Genomic DNA, 14916 nt, shown 5'->3' on the forward strand with positions numbered 1-14916 from the left:
TTCAACAGAATCGAGGAAGGGACTTTTCTCCAAGGGGTCAAGATTTTAAGAGAGCAGGTTATAGTCCACAACCCCAACAAGCCCAAGACAACTCCCGAAGGAACAACAACAACAATCATCAGGGGAGGAGGTATGGAAAGCAACCTCAGAATGAGATGACTTGTAGGCGGTGTGGAAGCTATCATCCGGGAACTCCGTGTCGAGCTGGATTGGAACTTTGCTATAGTTGTGGAGGAGCTGGACACATGTCTTAGAACTGTCCCGAGAAGTCCACTTGAAATGTTACCAAGTCCCAACAGCCGGGTCGTGTGTTCACCATGACGATGGAGGATACCGCTAGACCCGACAGTTCGGGAAAAGGTAAGTGAAAGATTGGTAACATGTTAAAAGTACGATTAAGTTGGTATTTAATTTTGACTATCATAGATAGAAATCTAGCCGGCCTAAACTTCGCGGGTTGCGACTAGTGGCTATTTACTTATGTTATATATCTATATACTGTCATTCTCTTATTCTCCTTTATGCCTTCATCTGTACATCGCTTTCAACGTTACGCCTTATCTTTAAGTTGTCGATGCATGAGTGATACGACTCCACGATTTTATTTTTACTCTTTTCAGGCTTCTCGATTAGTACTCTTTTCAATTATACTTATATCTATGTATTAAAAATCCACCTGAGAGTCGTACTACCATAATATCATTGACTTATGACTCGAGTATAAGGATTTGAATATTAGGGTGTTACATTTAAATTATGGAAATTGTTGATAAATAGATTGGTTTCATTTGGGATGTAACAATTTACATGCTAGGATTCGGATTGTTTCTGTTATACTACTAATCTTCACACAGTAAGATATATCAAATGCATTTCTTTACTTCTTTGCCATCTCCATACTTTTTGTTAACTTATTAAATTATAATAAGGCCTAGTCCAAAAACTAACACATTGATTATTCAATGCTTTATATTGCAGATGAGTAATGAAAATCCTTTTGTTATACCTGAGATGGATCCAGCAGCAGCATTAGCAACAATACTATCATTGAGACTTGAAGGTTACATATTGAAAATTATGCATCTGAAGGTTCTAAATTGTAATTTTAGTCCACATTGGAAGTACTACTCTTTGAGGACTTCATACACTTCTCTCTCCTATAAATGTTTTTTATTTAACCTTAAGAATTTTCTCAGTATTCACCTTTTTTGGTTAGAAATTCAAGTGAATTTTTTTATTTGAACCGGCACTGAAATTAGTTAAATAAAGTGTGTGTTTTTTCTCTGTATTCCAATGGGTGAGTTTTTAATTGTCCTATCTGGTCACAAGCAAATTAATTTAAATTCACCTTCTCCAAAAAGGATAATTTTCAAATAAAAATAATTCAAATTAATTCTCTATATCATGTTATTTGCAATGCGTGTGTTTTATTCCAAATACGAGGATTTGGCTAGCTTACATCACAGTGAATTTCATCTAAATTCAAATATAATTGCACTAAAGATAGAAACATGAATTTTTAAAGACTCTATAGAAAATATAGTGCATAATAATTTTTAAAGTAAAAGAGATGAAACTAACAAATCTTAATATAAACCAAACATGTCTACATGACAATTACGATTTTTTAATTTTTGTTTGAATCCTTTTGATTATACTTATTGTAATTCCTGCTAGCAGAGTCAATGACATTATGCAGCATCAAGTTGTGGGGCCTTAGAATCAAATCCAACGCAAGTCGCATCCTTGTACCATCATTAACCTAAAAAATATAAATATTTTAGGTTACCAACAAAACCATACACATTAGCAAATGAAGTACTATTTTTTTTAGCCAAAAAAATTACATTTATTGTATAACTATACGCCTTCTTATAGTTTGTCATCCAGGTTGCCACCCATACCCGACAATCATTACTGTGTTAAATAAGACGCGGTTAGCTTATGCAGATAAACATTTCAAAGAGGAAAATACAAATACACATATTCCAACCTTCCATCCTTTAAGGTAAACTTTCCTAGAAATAACGGGTCACTGTCTGCCTTGGACAACAGATAGGCCAACGTAGCAAATGTAGGATTACCATGTGTTCATAACACGCAGCGGAAGAAAAATAATGTAATCCTTAAAGATCTATTTTGTGCTTAAACTTTATTCCAATAATATAAATATAATATATAGATCAGATCTAAATACCTTTAGACGCTTTAGTAAAAATCACTTTCTCCTTCGATAGTACAAAGGTGCTATGTGTCTTCAAGTCTTTTCGAGACACAAATTCATAGCACTTGGCATATTTGCCATAAAATTCACAAACTTGAGATTCTGTATCAAACACCAATCCCCATATGTCTTCGATGGTCAACTCAGTTATCAACTTTTCAAAACCATCAACATTAATTAGATCTGCCTCTGCTTTATCTACCGTTACATCCACCATATCATCATTTTCATCGGAACTGCACTCATACTCAACACTTAGATCCTCATATTGATCACCATTCTTATACGAGTCTTTGCCATCATTCTCCATGACTGAACTTAAAATTTTAACATGTTAGCTACTAAATAAATGCTAGGAGAATGGAATAAGCAAAATAAACTCAATTTTTTATGATTAAAATTATTGGTCAATCAAATTCTATGAAACCTAAGAGCTATCAATGCATAAGAATGTTATTTACATGACAACCAAGAGTTAGAAAAAAAATTCTCTGACTTATTAGCTTTCTATGGTCTTTCTTTTGAAAACAAGAATACAATGGATTCAAATAAATATGATATAACTTATTAGCTAGGAGCATCATCTTTATCTATATAGCTAGAAACATCATCTTTATCTATAAAATTGATATATATGCATAATAAAGAAATAATTAATATTCTACTGTCATGGTTTCCAAAATATCATAATATCCATGAAAGTGCAATTTTAATGTACGTAATACTAACCTGCTGATAAGAAAGTTTCCAAAATATCATAATATCCATGAAAGTGTAATTTTAATGTATGTAATACTAACCTGCTGATAAACAAGCAGGTGTGTATCACTACTCCACTCAAGAAATAGTTAAGAATAATAAAGTGTAAATCTTGCACCTGAGATGAACATTAAAAAAGAAAAACAAATTAGCATACAATGAAAAATATTGGACTGTGCCAAAGTCCCAATTCAAATGAGCTTTATTTGATAATATAGGTAAAAAATATAGCTACCAGAAATTTTTTACATCATCTATTGAGAAAGCAATTCAAATAGGAGGAAGAAATTGCATTGCTGATATGTATCCTTCAATTAGAGTACTGCTTGAAATGATGAGTAGAGACAAGGCTAAGCTTGAAGAACTGTATATAAAGACTGATAAAGTATTACAAGACATCATAGATGATCATAGAAATAGAAAAGATGGCAAATGTGAAGGTAACAAGGATCTAGTTGATGTTCTTCTCAAGTTTCAACAAAAAGATTCTGAATATCTTTTAACTGATGACAACATCAAAGCAATCATCCAGGTTAGTCTAATAAAGGCAATTATTATCAGTTTAATTATTTTTATGAACCTAAACAGGCCACGTGTTCATCAAGTGAAATATATAAGCATATTAATTTAACAAAACCCTTATTATAATCAATCCATGTTTTAATCCCTTTTCTCTGTCGGCTTAAATGTCTAAAATTACACATAAAAATATTTTTATGTAAAAATAAATAATAAAAATATTTTTATGTGACAAGTATGTAAATAGAATGTGTCTTTATTTGTTGTACCAACTACCACGTTTTAATCAATGAAGTTGAAGAATAAATTCTTGTAAGAATTTTGTATCTTATTTTCATTGATTCATTTTGGGACCCTTGCAATATATGACTTCAATTTATGTGATAAAGTCTACCTTTCTCTTCTCTTATTCCCATTGAAATCAATAAACAATCCCATATCTGGCAATTATTTAGATTAATATGTATGAATTTTTTTCCAAGGAGAAAGACTAAAACTTAAAACAATAGTTCTAGTTTGGCCATTGCTTGTGATTTTACAACTAACAACATGTAGAGGAGATTAGTAAAAAATAAAAATGAATAGATTAATTGTAAACTATTTCAAACTCATTTCTATATATAATCATAACAGAGCTTTCTTTGTATATGAAGACAACAACAGATGAATGTCAAAATTCTATTTGAGTTTGGATTTGGTCACAAGATACCTCAATAATTGCCAGCCTTCACAAAAAGGTTTGAGTAAAGTGCAAACACTTACGCCCGTTACCAAAGCACAAAACAAAACATATAAAACATAACAAATATAATAGTAATTTAACCAAGTCTATCACCTTTCTAATTATATAAGATAGAACCACATGATAACCTATATACACAACTTCAAGAAGAGGAAGTTTCATAACATGGCTGGTACTTAAGATTACAAAGATTATATTCAACTTTTCATGATATGGAAAATCTCCACAATCATAGTTAGAGTCATATATGACAGAAAACACAACAAGTCTCATAACAAACCACCAAGTCCACTGTCCCTTCCCATAATTGGACACCTTCATCTTCTTGCTCCAATTCCTCACTAAACTCTTCACAAACTCTCAATCGGCTATGGACCTATAATGCACATTAAACTCGGTTCTGTCCCTTGTGTAGTAGCTTCCACACCAGAATCCACAAAAGAATTCCTCAAGACTCATGAATCTTCCTTCTCAAACCGGCCTCGAAATCTTGCTGTTGATTATCTTACATATGGTTCTCAAGACTTCTCCTTTGTCCCATATGGACCTTACTGAAAGTTCAGGAAGAAGATTTGTATGTCTAAACTTCTCGGAGGCGACACGCTAAACTAGCTTTTACCATTAAGGAGGCAAGAGACAGAGAGATTCTTGAGGTTATTGCTTAAGAGAGGGATGGTTGGTGAGGCTGTTGATGTTGGAGGAGAACTCTTGAAGCTTTCGAATAACGTTATCTCGAGGATGATCATGAGCAAGACCCATATGAAAAATGATGGTGAGGCTGAGGAGGTACAAAAGCTGGTGGAGGACACAGCAGAACTTACCGGGAAGTTTAATGCTTCGGATTTCATTTGGTTCCTCAAGAACTGAGACTTGCAAGGTATCAGAAAAAAGGTTGAGGAGATTCGGAACAGGTTTGATTCCATGATGGAGAGAGTGATCAACAAGGAACATCAAGAGGAAAGGATGAAGAGGAAGAAGGAAGGAGAAGATGGTGAAATCAGAGACCTACTTGATATATTATTGGACATACATGAAGATGATAACTCTGAGATACGTTTGACTAAAGAGAGCATCAAGGCCTTCATCTTGGTAAGTTTCAGATTCGTGTATATATATATATATATATATATATATATATATATATATAGAAGCATTAATTTTTAAACTTACCAATTTCATTTTCATCAATATTGCAGGACATATTTATAGCAGGAACAGACACTTCAGCATTAACTATAGAATGGGGTCTAGCTGAGTTGATAAATCACCCTCAAGTGATGGAGAGGGCAAGACAATAGATCAAAATTGTGGCCTTGCTGTTATAGACTATCTGCTATGGATATGAAGCAACAACTAAGTCACCAAGACACTCAATACATGGCCAGTTGGTTTCTCACATTCGGATTTGTTTCTTCAATTGTCAGAGGAGCTACAATACCCAGAGGAAAATAACATCCGCAACCTGAAAGAGAGAGCTGATTTTTCTGTATAGTTTTGTCTAATTCATTTATCTTTTCTGTTTTAATTAATCCTTTTCGCAGATACATGGGACACTCTTTTGAGCAAGAATTTTTCTCAAAGGTTTTTAGAATAGAAAAATCTCAATATCATAGACACATAGAGAAAAATACTGTTTGAAATGAGCCTAACAATCGATGACTGACTAATAAAACTTTGAAAATCAACTGTGAATGAAAAACTCAAATCAAGTAAGGACAACATTGATTAAGTCATCCGTAACTACTAAAAAATAACACCACCATATATGTATATGCAGAACAGTAAAGCCAAGTAATGAAATGTGTTTCTCATACCCGAACCTCCCTCACACAGATATGAGGCTATCTAGTAATTTACTTATTGTTACCCCAAAGCAAGAACATAATTCAAAACCCTACAAAGTAAAGGCAGTAGTCAAATGAGCTTGAAAGGGAGAGGCCAAGGAGTGGACCTGGGGACTTCGACTTTGTCATTGATGCATTCTATCATCTTCTCCTTGTTCGGTGCACTTGTCCTAACTGAGATTTTATAATTCGGTAACAAAAATAATAAAGGGGCACTAGGAGGGGTTTTATAATTTTCTAAAATAGCGTTTGTTTTGAGATAATGAGACAGAAATTGAGAGACTGAAACTCAATATTATATTTGTTGATTCAGAGATTGGTACTAAAATTTCAGTTTCTTTGTCTAAAATTTCAGTATTTCAGTACTTCCAAAATGTAGAGACACAAGGGACTAAAATTTTTAGAAATTGAGACTGAAATTTTAATATTTTATACCTAAAATACCCTCATTTCAATTAATTAATTCTAATTTTATCTTTTGTGCAAATTAAATTAGAGTTTCATTCTTATTTCAATTTCTGTCTCCCATTTTACACCAAACAAAATATTGAGATTTATTTCAATCTCTATCTCTTAGTCTCATTCTCTCAGTCTCAGTCTTTCCGTTTCTGTCTCTCCACCAAACGCTACCTAATGGTGTTCTTGAATACTAGGAGGGTGGTGAGTAAGGTGTTCTTCATGACGAGGTTAAAGATGCTACTATCACTATTGGATACGAAGCAGGAACAGTGTCAGCGGAGATTGAATGTAATTGAGAGCAACGTGAGAAGATGAACATTGATGAAAGAACAATTTTATTTTTTGTTTTTTTGATATGTTTTTATTTTGTTGTTTAAATTATTTGAAATTATACAATTAGGATTGATTGAATTCTAAAATTTGATTGATTTAAAAAGATAATTTTGTCTAATCTAATAAAATAAAGATATTTAAGATTTTTTATAAAATTAAATAAAAAAATATTTTTTTATTTTTATTTAATTAAAAGAGTATTTAAATAAAAGTGGTAATATAATATATTTTTAAAAAAAAATTAAATACTAATATAAAAAATAAATTTCACATAACTTTTTATTATTTGTCCATATTTTAAACGTATTGATACGTATGAATTTATCAATATATCGTAACAAACACCTTTAAAAATGGAGTTACTTATAAGCGATTGACAAGAACTTTCAAAACAAAAACATCTTATAAGCAACCATGAACGATTTACACAAAATTTAGTTAAAATAAAAATATATTTATACATAAATACATAATAATTAATTTGGTTGCAGATAATTTTTAGGTGAACGTAGTATTTTTGTTTTAGAAGGCATCTATGAACTCGGAATCACTTTCCATGGCCTCCAATATCTCATAAGGGAGGCAAACTTGAACGTCAACACTCCCTTCTTCCTTCCCTCCAAATAAAACAACCATTCCTTCTCCAATATTCGAACCAGCCCTAACCGCCACAGGCTTTCCCCAACCAAAGTCATTACCATAAACATTGAACCTTGGCGAGCTTCCAGTGGCCAAAGCCTTCGCACCAACGGCACCACCGAGTTGAAGCAAGACCGGCTTCTTCGCCATAGAAACATAGTGGCTCCTCACCTTCTCATCGCAGTGCGAAGCCACCATCTTGTTCATTTCCATAGCACCCTTTCCGATCCCACTTTGAAGCAGCTCCCCTGCTTTCATTCTCACAACTCCAATCTGCAAAGCGTTCCCGAAATAATTCTCTGGCAACGGCGGAACAATTCGCCCTCTAACGCCAATAGGCAAGAAGATGAAAACCTCTTCTTGCGCGTCCACAAAACTGCAACGAATCACGGATATCCAAAAGTGAGTCAAAAGCGCTTGCAGCGAAGATATATTCTCTGTTTTGGCCTCTGCATTAGCCTTTGCTTTGAGTTGTGCTATTTTCTCTTTCGTGTAATGAAACACCCTCACTGGTGTTTCTGGTGTTGAGTTTTGCCAGTTTTGATTCTCCTCCTTCATGAATGGAGAGGGTGCTGGTATTGGAAATGGAGGTTCAACGGAATCAAGAAAAAACCGCTCCAGCGAAGGATCTTTAGTTAGTTTATGGCAGCCACGTGAAATTTCCGACCATGAATTGATGAACTGCCATAATGACTCTCCGTCGGCGACCACGTGGTTGATCGTGAAGCCGATGAAGACGCCGTCAACTAGCTCCGTGACCTGCACCGCAAGCAACGGCTGAGACGTGCCTTGGCAGTTTCTAACTCCGTTAAGTGGGAAGAAGGAGTTGACAATGGAAGGAACGTACGTTGGCTGAAGAATATCATCAACACTTGTGTTCTCTGCTATGGCATGGACAAAGAGGGATCCTTTATTGTTGCAGAGGATATGACAATAGGTGGTGTTGTTTTCGCCTTCAGTAGCCATGAGACGGCCGGCGAGGAGTGGAAAGAAAGCGAGGGTGGTGGAAAGGGAGTGTCTGAGATGCTGAATTTGTGATGATGATGGTTTGTGATGAAAAAGAAGGCCTTTTTGGTTTATCTTGATTGGGAGGGACACAAGATCCCATGGTGTTAAGTGGATTTTCTGAGCTGAGTCGGCTTGACTCGGTGCTTGGATTGTGCTGGCTGAGATGAGTCGGATCACAGGCATGGCTGAAGCCTGAATCATTTCTGAGCTCTACTGTTAAGTGTTAAGTGAGAAGGTGAGAACTACAAGTCATTGTTGATTATGTATTTTCGGAACTTTAAATTCGGTCATGTTCCCACCATGGTCAACCACGTCCACGTGCTCTATTCATTGACAATCTACTTATCCAACTCTTGCCTGTGTCAATGGTTTCAACTGTATTCTTTCACCTACTCTCGTTTATTTTTACTTCTTGGTGCACTAGTCATCACGTTGCTGCCTACTCACCCAGATAAAGACGTTTTTTTTTAATATTTTTAATAATTAAAATTTAATATATATATATATATATATATATAACAGATTAAATTATATTATTTTTATCAAAAAATTAAATTTGACAAATTAATTTAATCAAAAAATTGATAAACTAAATTTTAAATTGGTATAAATTAATATTATTTAAAAAAATAATTATAATACTCTCATTATAAAAAATGACAAAATACTCTTATTATAGAGATATTATAATGAGTATTTCAGTCATTTTCTATAATAGAGATATTATAGTCATTTTGTATAAAAATATTATTTTAGATCAGTTTAAAATTTGGTTCATTGATTTTTTGGCTAATTTGATTTGTTCGATCTAATTATGACAGAAATAATACGGTTTAATCGATTATATATGTTAAATTTTAATTATTAAAAAATGTCTTAAAAAACGATTTAGGTATATTTATTTGAGTGACTCTCATCTACGAAGGTAGCATCTAACCTATTAAAAAAAATTTAAAATTATTATTTTAATTTTAAAAATATAAAATTAAATAATTTTTTAAATATTTAAAATTAAACATATAATACTACAAAATTACTAGAAATAGGAGAAAAAAATGTAACAACAATAACACTAATAAAAGAATGACCATGAGAAAAAAGTAAAAAAGAAGAAAGAGAAAAAACACCAAAAAAAAAGGAAGAGGAACGCGAGGAGGAGGAGGAAGAATAAGGATACCAATATTTACATTAGTGGATTTACATTAGTGGAGATAGTTAGAGCGTATATCTATACTCTCATTAATTGGACTTTGGCTAACTTAATTAGATTTGATTACAAAAAAAATTTATATTTATAGCAAGATTGTTTATTAAAAAAATTAAAAATTAATATTTAATTTTAAAATATAAAATTAAATAATTTTTAAATAATTAAAATTTATTACAAAAAATAAGGTAAAAAAATTAGACACTAAATTATAAATATTATAAAATTTACCAAATTATTTATCAAATTAGTTTCACCTCAACTTCTCTATCTCTCCACTTATTTGCACCATTATTATTCGAATCAATTCAATACATCAGCTGATATTATATATCAATTATTCTCTACATACAAATCATTTTTTTATACAAGTCTATACAAGTCATTTATATTCACGCGTGCACATTTTTCTTCGTGTCATTACTACACGTTCTTCTTCTTCTTCTTCAGATTGTCAAATAAACCAGAAGAAAATTGATTATTGTTTTGAATCCAATCAAGTGGTTGAGGTGTGGTTTGATTCGAGTTAATTTTTTTGTTAGTAGTTTATGATTCTGTAGGTGAATAATGTTTCATCGTTGATGGTTTGAATTGAATGTAATGTAAAAGTTCTGTATTAAGGAAAATATTTTTCTGTATTTACAGCATAATTGGGTGTAACACGAAGATATTTGGGTATATTGTTTAAGAATTTTTGGTGTATGTGTGCTGATAAGTTCTACATAATTCAAAACTCTTCTTCTTTCTCCTCCTCATCTTTTGCTGCTTCTTCTTCTTCTTCTTTTTCATCATCATCATCATCATCTTCTTTTTTTTCTTATTCATCTTTTTTTCTTGTTTTATCTTCTCAAGTTTCTTCTTGTTTTACTCTCTTAACAAAAATAAAAACAAAAAAAAATCAAACAAAGAAAAAGAAGAAACACATAATACTACAAAATTACTTGGAAGAGGATGAATTTATATTCATTCAACTAAAAGAAAGAAAGAAATAAGAAAAAAAAGAAGAAGAAAAAAATGCAGCATTAGAGAAAATTATTTTCTGTATTTGCAGCAAATTTGGGTGTAACACGAAGATATTCGAGTGTATTATTTAAGAATTTTCGGTGTATGTATGCTGATAAGTTCTGCATAATTCAAAACTCTTCCTCTTTCTCCTCCTCATCTTCTATTGCTTCTTCTTCTTCTTTTCATCATCATCACCATCTTCTTCTTCTTTTCTTATTCATCTTTTTCTTTTTATTTTACCTTTTCAAGTTTCTTCTTGTTTTATTGTTTTAACAAGAATAAAAATAAAAAAATTAAACAAAGAATAAAAAGAAACACATAATGCTGCAAAATTACTTGAAAAATGATGAACTTATATTCATTCAACTAAAAGAAAGAAAAAAATAAGGAAAAAAGAAGAAGAAGAAAAAAATACAGCATTAGAAGAAACATTTTTCTGCATTTGCAGCAAATTTGGGAGTAACACGAAGATATTCGAGTGTATTGCTTAAGAATTTTCGGTGTATGTGTGCAGATAAGTTCTGCATAATTCAAAACTCTTCATCTTCTTCTTCCTCATCTTCTACTGCTTCTTCTTCTTCATCTTCTTATTTCATATTCTTATAATTCCTCTTGGGAGGGAAAAATCAAACAAAGAAGAAAAAAATATATAATGTTGTAAAATTAATAGAAAGAGGAGGAGAAAAAAAATGTAGCAACAACAACAGTAATAAAAAAAAGAGTAAACACCTAACTCGGTCCTTGTCTATTTTCACGAAGGACAAAGCGATCCCTGTCTAGAAAAAATGGACACTTCAACACTCAATCTTTTTATTTTGGGACAATACGATCCTTCTGTTAAAAAATCCGTTAAATAATAACAAAAATTAGTTTTGTAGCCTTGTAGGGATTTTATTTGTATTTTATGGGAGTTTTAAACCTCCACAAACTATTAATAATTTTGTTTTTGAAAAATTCCTTCACCAATGGTGGTTAAGTGAAGAAAAATCATTGATGAAAATGATGTCGCAAAGAAAAGATAATTGTAGTATAAATACCTTTTAAAGGAAAAAAATAACATCCAATAAAAAATGAAAGAAGAGAACTTTAATGTTGATAATATTGGTATTAGTGATGACGACGGTAGAGGAGATAATGATGATGATAAAGTAATAAAAATAATAGAGGTAGGAGTGATATAATAAGGATGAAGAAGGTAGTAGTAGTAGTGGTAGTAATTAGTTATATTGTTGAAAAGAATTTTGTGGAGGTTTAAAACCCCCCACAAAATAAAAATAAAACCCCCAGAAAACAAATTTTTGTTATTATTTAACGGATTTTTTAACAGAAGGATTGTATTGTCCCAAAATAAAAAGGTTGAGGGTCGAAGTGTCCCTTTTTTTGGACAAGGATCGCTTTATCCTTCGTGAAAATGGACAAGGACTGGATTGGGTGTTTACTCTAAAAAAAAGATGATGAAGATGAAACACACAAAGAAAAAGGAGGAGAAACGCAAAGAAGAAGGAAAAGAAGGAGGAGGAGGAGGAGGAGGAGGAGGAAGAGGAACGCGGGATACAAAGAGAAACAACGTGATACGCATGCGTTATGTAAATGACTTGTATGATTTATATGTCAAAAAGACTTGTATATGTAGCAGTACTCATTATATATTATCTATATCTATATTATGTATGCTAATCTAATGTTAATGGCAGTATGATATCTTAATGTAATGTAATGTTAATTTCTCATACTTTGTAAAAAGTGTTAAAAGAGAAAGAATCTAACCTTCTTGTGTAAATGTTATGATATTGTTGATTCAAATTATATAACTGGACGAATTGAATATTAAATATACCTTAAATATAAAAAGAAATGTCCATGTAGCAGTCTTTTAAGAGTACTAGTTTTTTATTTAAAAAATATATTTTTATATTTAATATTTTTACTTTATTAATATTTTTCTATTATCAATGATCACAAAATTTAAGGAAAAAGCAATTACAAGAAAATAGTACGAGCAAAGACAACTTTTATGATAATTGACAGAGAATTCGAGCGAAATTACAATAGAAAAAAATCTCATAAATAACTGACCAAATTTTACTATTGTATCAATATATTATTATCCTATCCAAACACAGTTAAGCAACACATTCCAATTCTTTACAAGCAAAGACAGAATTGTCGGAATAAGAAAAAAGACTATATGGGAGCTACTCAAACCAATCTTGGAACCTACTTCATCCTAGATATTGTGATAACCTCTTTAAGATGCAATAGAAAGTCCAAGGAAGATATCTCAAAGTTCAACTAGAGTGATGGAATAACTTCTCAGATTTGTAGTGATCCGTTCCATACAACTCGACCATAAAACTCTCTATAAATTGACAAACCAATAGTCATGTGCATGATTCAGTTACTAAAGATAACGCGTCTTTAGAAAGAATCATCTAAAAATAGGTCTACTAGGTAACGATACTATAGCACATTCGAGCTCAAAATCTATAAAGGGAAAAACCCTAAACATAACGAGGTATGCTGTTTATTCTGAATTGCATTATACTCATCTCACTCTCTTTTTAACTTGAATGTTGGAGGGCCTTTGCAGGTGCCCACCACCGTCGTTCTTTGGAAGCCAACGTATACCTCATCCAGCCCAGGCCAAAGCAAGTTCAACCTTGGACCGGACGAATTATACCTCTCTTAAGACATACCACGCAGAAACATTTGGCATCCACCGTGGGGCTGAGTTTTATCTAACCCCATCACAACCTTTTCTACTTGCCTTTACTTCTTTTTTGCAGACCATAATCAACGGCAGAAAAGCAAAAGAATCATCCTCCTCCTCCTTACCTTGAGGTCGAGCTATTAGCTATTAATGAGTCTCTAGGGTCAGAAAATCAACAGATGACCGAGTTATTAAATCAGAAGCAAAACATACAAAGTATGGAGGAAGGGCAAAAAAGTCCTGGAAACGACAATAATGATGATGACTATACCTCAGAGGCTAAAGCCACGATGACAGTCACCTTGAAGCCACCAGTGAAGAGGACCAATCCGTTTTGAAAGAAATCATGGGCTTTCAAATATCCAAAAACTTCACTCTACCAATAACATTGAAACCCTACGAGGGAATCAACGATCCCAATATACACATCACAAAGTTCTATTCAATGATGTTCATGAATGGTGCATCTGATCCAATACTCTATCATACATTTTCAACTTTTTTAGACGGTGTTGCCTTGATTTAGTTTTCTGGTTTACCTACAAATTCTATGACAAATTTTGACGAGTTGGCCGACTTATTTGTTAACAATTTTGCAGCTTCAAAGATCTATGTGCATGACTTAGACTATCTCAGTACCATTAGACAAAGATAACACGAGAGTCTCAAGGACTATATGACAAGGTTCGCTAAGCCTGCTATGGAGATACCTAACCTCAACCCAAATGTTCACCTGCATGCGCTGAAGAGCGGACTCCGTCCTAGAAAATTCCAAGAAACCATAGCTATGAAGAAATCAAAGATGCTAGCCGAGTTCAAAAAAGGTCAACAAGTTAAAGTGAAATAGAAGAGCTTCGACAGATCCAACGAGTAGAAAAATCTAACCTCGACAGAGAGGAGGACAAACAACACAAACACCAAAACAACGAAGAGGACCACAAATCATTCAAGCCATGGTAAACCTTTATATTTATACTTATCTATTACTGATCATGCTATTAGCTCTATCTTGGTAACAAAAATAGGTAAAGAACAGCAGCCCCGTATACTTCGTTAGCAAATCTCTATAGAATATCGAGCTCCAATATCCTAAATTGGAGAAGTTAGTACTGGCCTTAATTACCATAGCCAGGCACCTAAGACACTATTTCCAAAGCCACACTATCATAATGCTAAGGAAGTGGTGCACGAAATTGTGATGTCCAGGCTCAAACAATCCCTGGCAACGTGAGCAACTTGGTACGCGCAATCGTGATTACACTTTGATTATGTAAAATTTATGGCTCTTTCTTTCCCTAGCAATGGTGCCAAGAACATGATGCCAATACCATGGTTCACAACTTCGATACAACTGACCAGCAAGTACACTGGGTCGTCCAAGTAATACCTTACGTGAGTAAGGGTCGAATCCCACGGAGATTGTCGGTATGAAGCAAGCTATGGTCACCTTGCAAATCTCAGTTAGGC

General features: G+C 32.9%; 2 protein-coding genes and 1 pseudogene across 3 annotated transcripts; 1 reads left to right on the forward strand and 2 right to left on the reverse strand.

Moving 5' to 3' along the window:
* Positions 1-1882: 1882 nt before the first annotated feature.
* On the reverse strand, positions 1883-2534 carry LOC110270101 (uncharacterized). The gene is made up of 2 exons (XM_088501686.1): positions 2198-2534; positions 1883-1917 (listed from the first exon to the last, which is right to left on the reverse strand). The coding sequence occupies exons 1-2, from the start codon at positions 2532-2534 to the stop codon at positions 1883-1885; spliced, it is 372 nt and encodes a 123-aa protein (XP_088357812.1).
* A 1806-nt stretch (positions 2535-4340) lies between these two features.
* Positions 4341-5697, forward strand: LOC107647730 (cytochrome P450 93A3-like; annotated as a pseudogene). Its single transcript, XR_015902258.1, has 2 exons — positions 4341-5333; positions 5441-5697. The product of XR_015902258.1 is annotated as a cytochrome P450 93A3-like (transcript).
* Positions 5698-7313: 1616 nt separating this feature from the next.
* On the reverse strand, positions 7314-8768 carry LOC107626958 (uncharacterized). The gene has a single exon (XM_016329843.3). The coding sequence runs from the start codon at positions 8726-8728 to the stop codon at positions 7403-7405; it is 1326 nt and encodes a 441-aa protein (XP_016185329.1). The 5' UTR covers positions 8729-8768; the 3' UTR covers positions 7314-7402.
* Positions 8769-14916: the final 6148 nt, after the last annotated feature.

This window comes from Arachis ipaensis, chromosome B1 (genome assembly GCF_059453495.1).
Source record: "Arachis ipaensis isolate K30076 ecotype BB chromosome B1, ASM5945349v1, whole genome shotgun sequence".
In the NCBI taxonomy this organism is placed as follows: Eukaryota; Viridiplantae; Streptophyta; class Magnoliopsida; order Fabales; family Fabaceae; genus Arachis; species Arachis ipaensis.

Excerpts from the sequence above, each read along its gene's own strand:
- LOC110270101 (XM_088501686.1), bottom strand. The coding sequence starts at position 2,534 with ATGGAGAATGATGGCAAAGACTCGTATAAGAATGGTGATCAATATGAG. Across the intron at positions 1,918-2,197 it reads TTTTACTAAAGCGTCTAAAG|TAATGATTGTCGGGTATGGG; the intron begins GTATTTAGATCT and ends TATTTAACACAG.
- LOC107626958 (XM_016329843.3), bottom strand. The coding sequence starts at position 8,728 with ATGATTCAGGCTTCAGCCATGCCTGTGATCCGACTCATCTCAGCCAGC.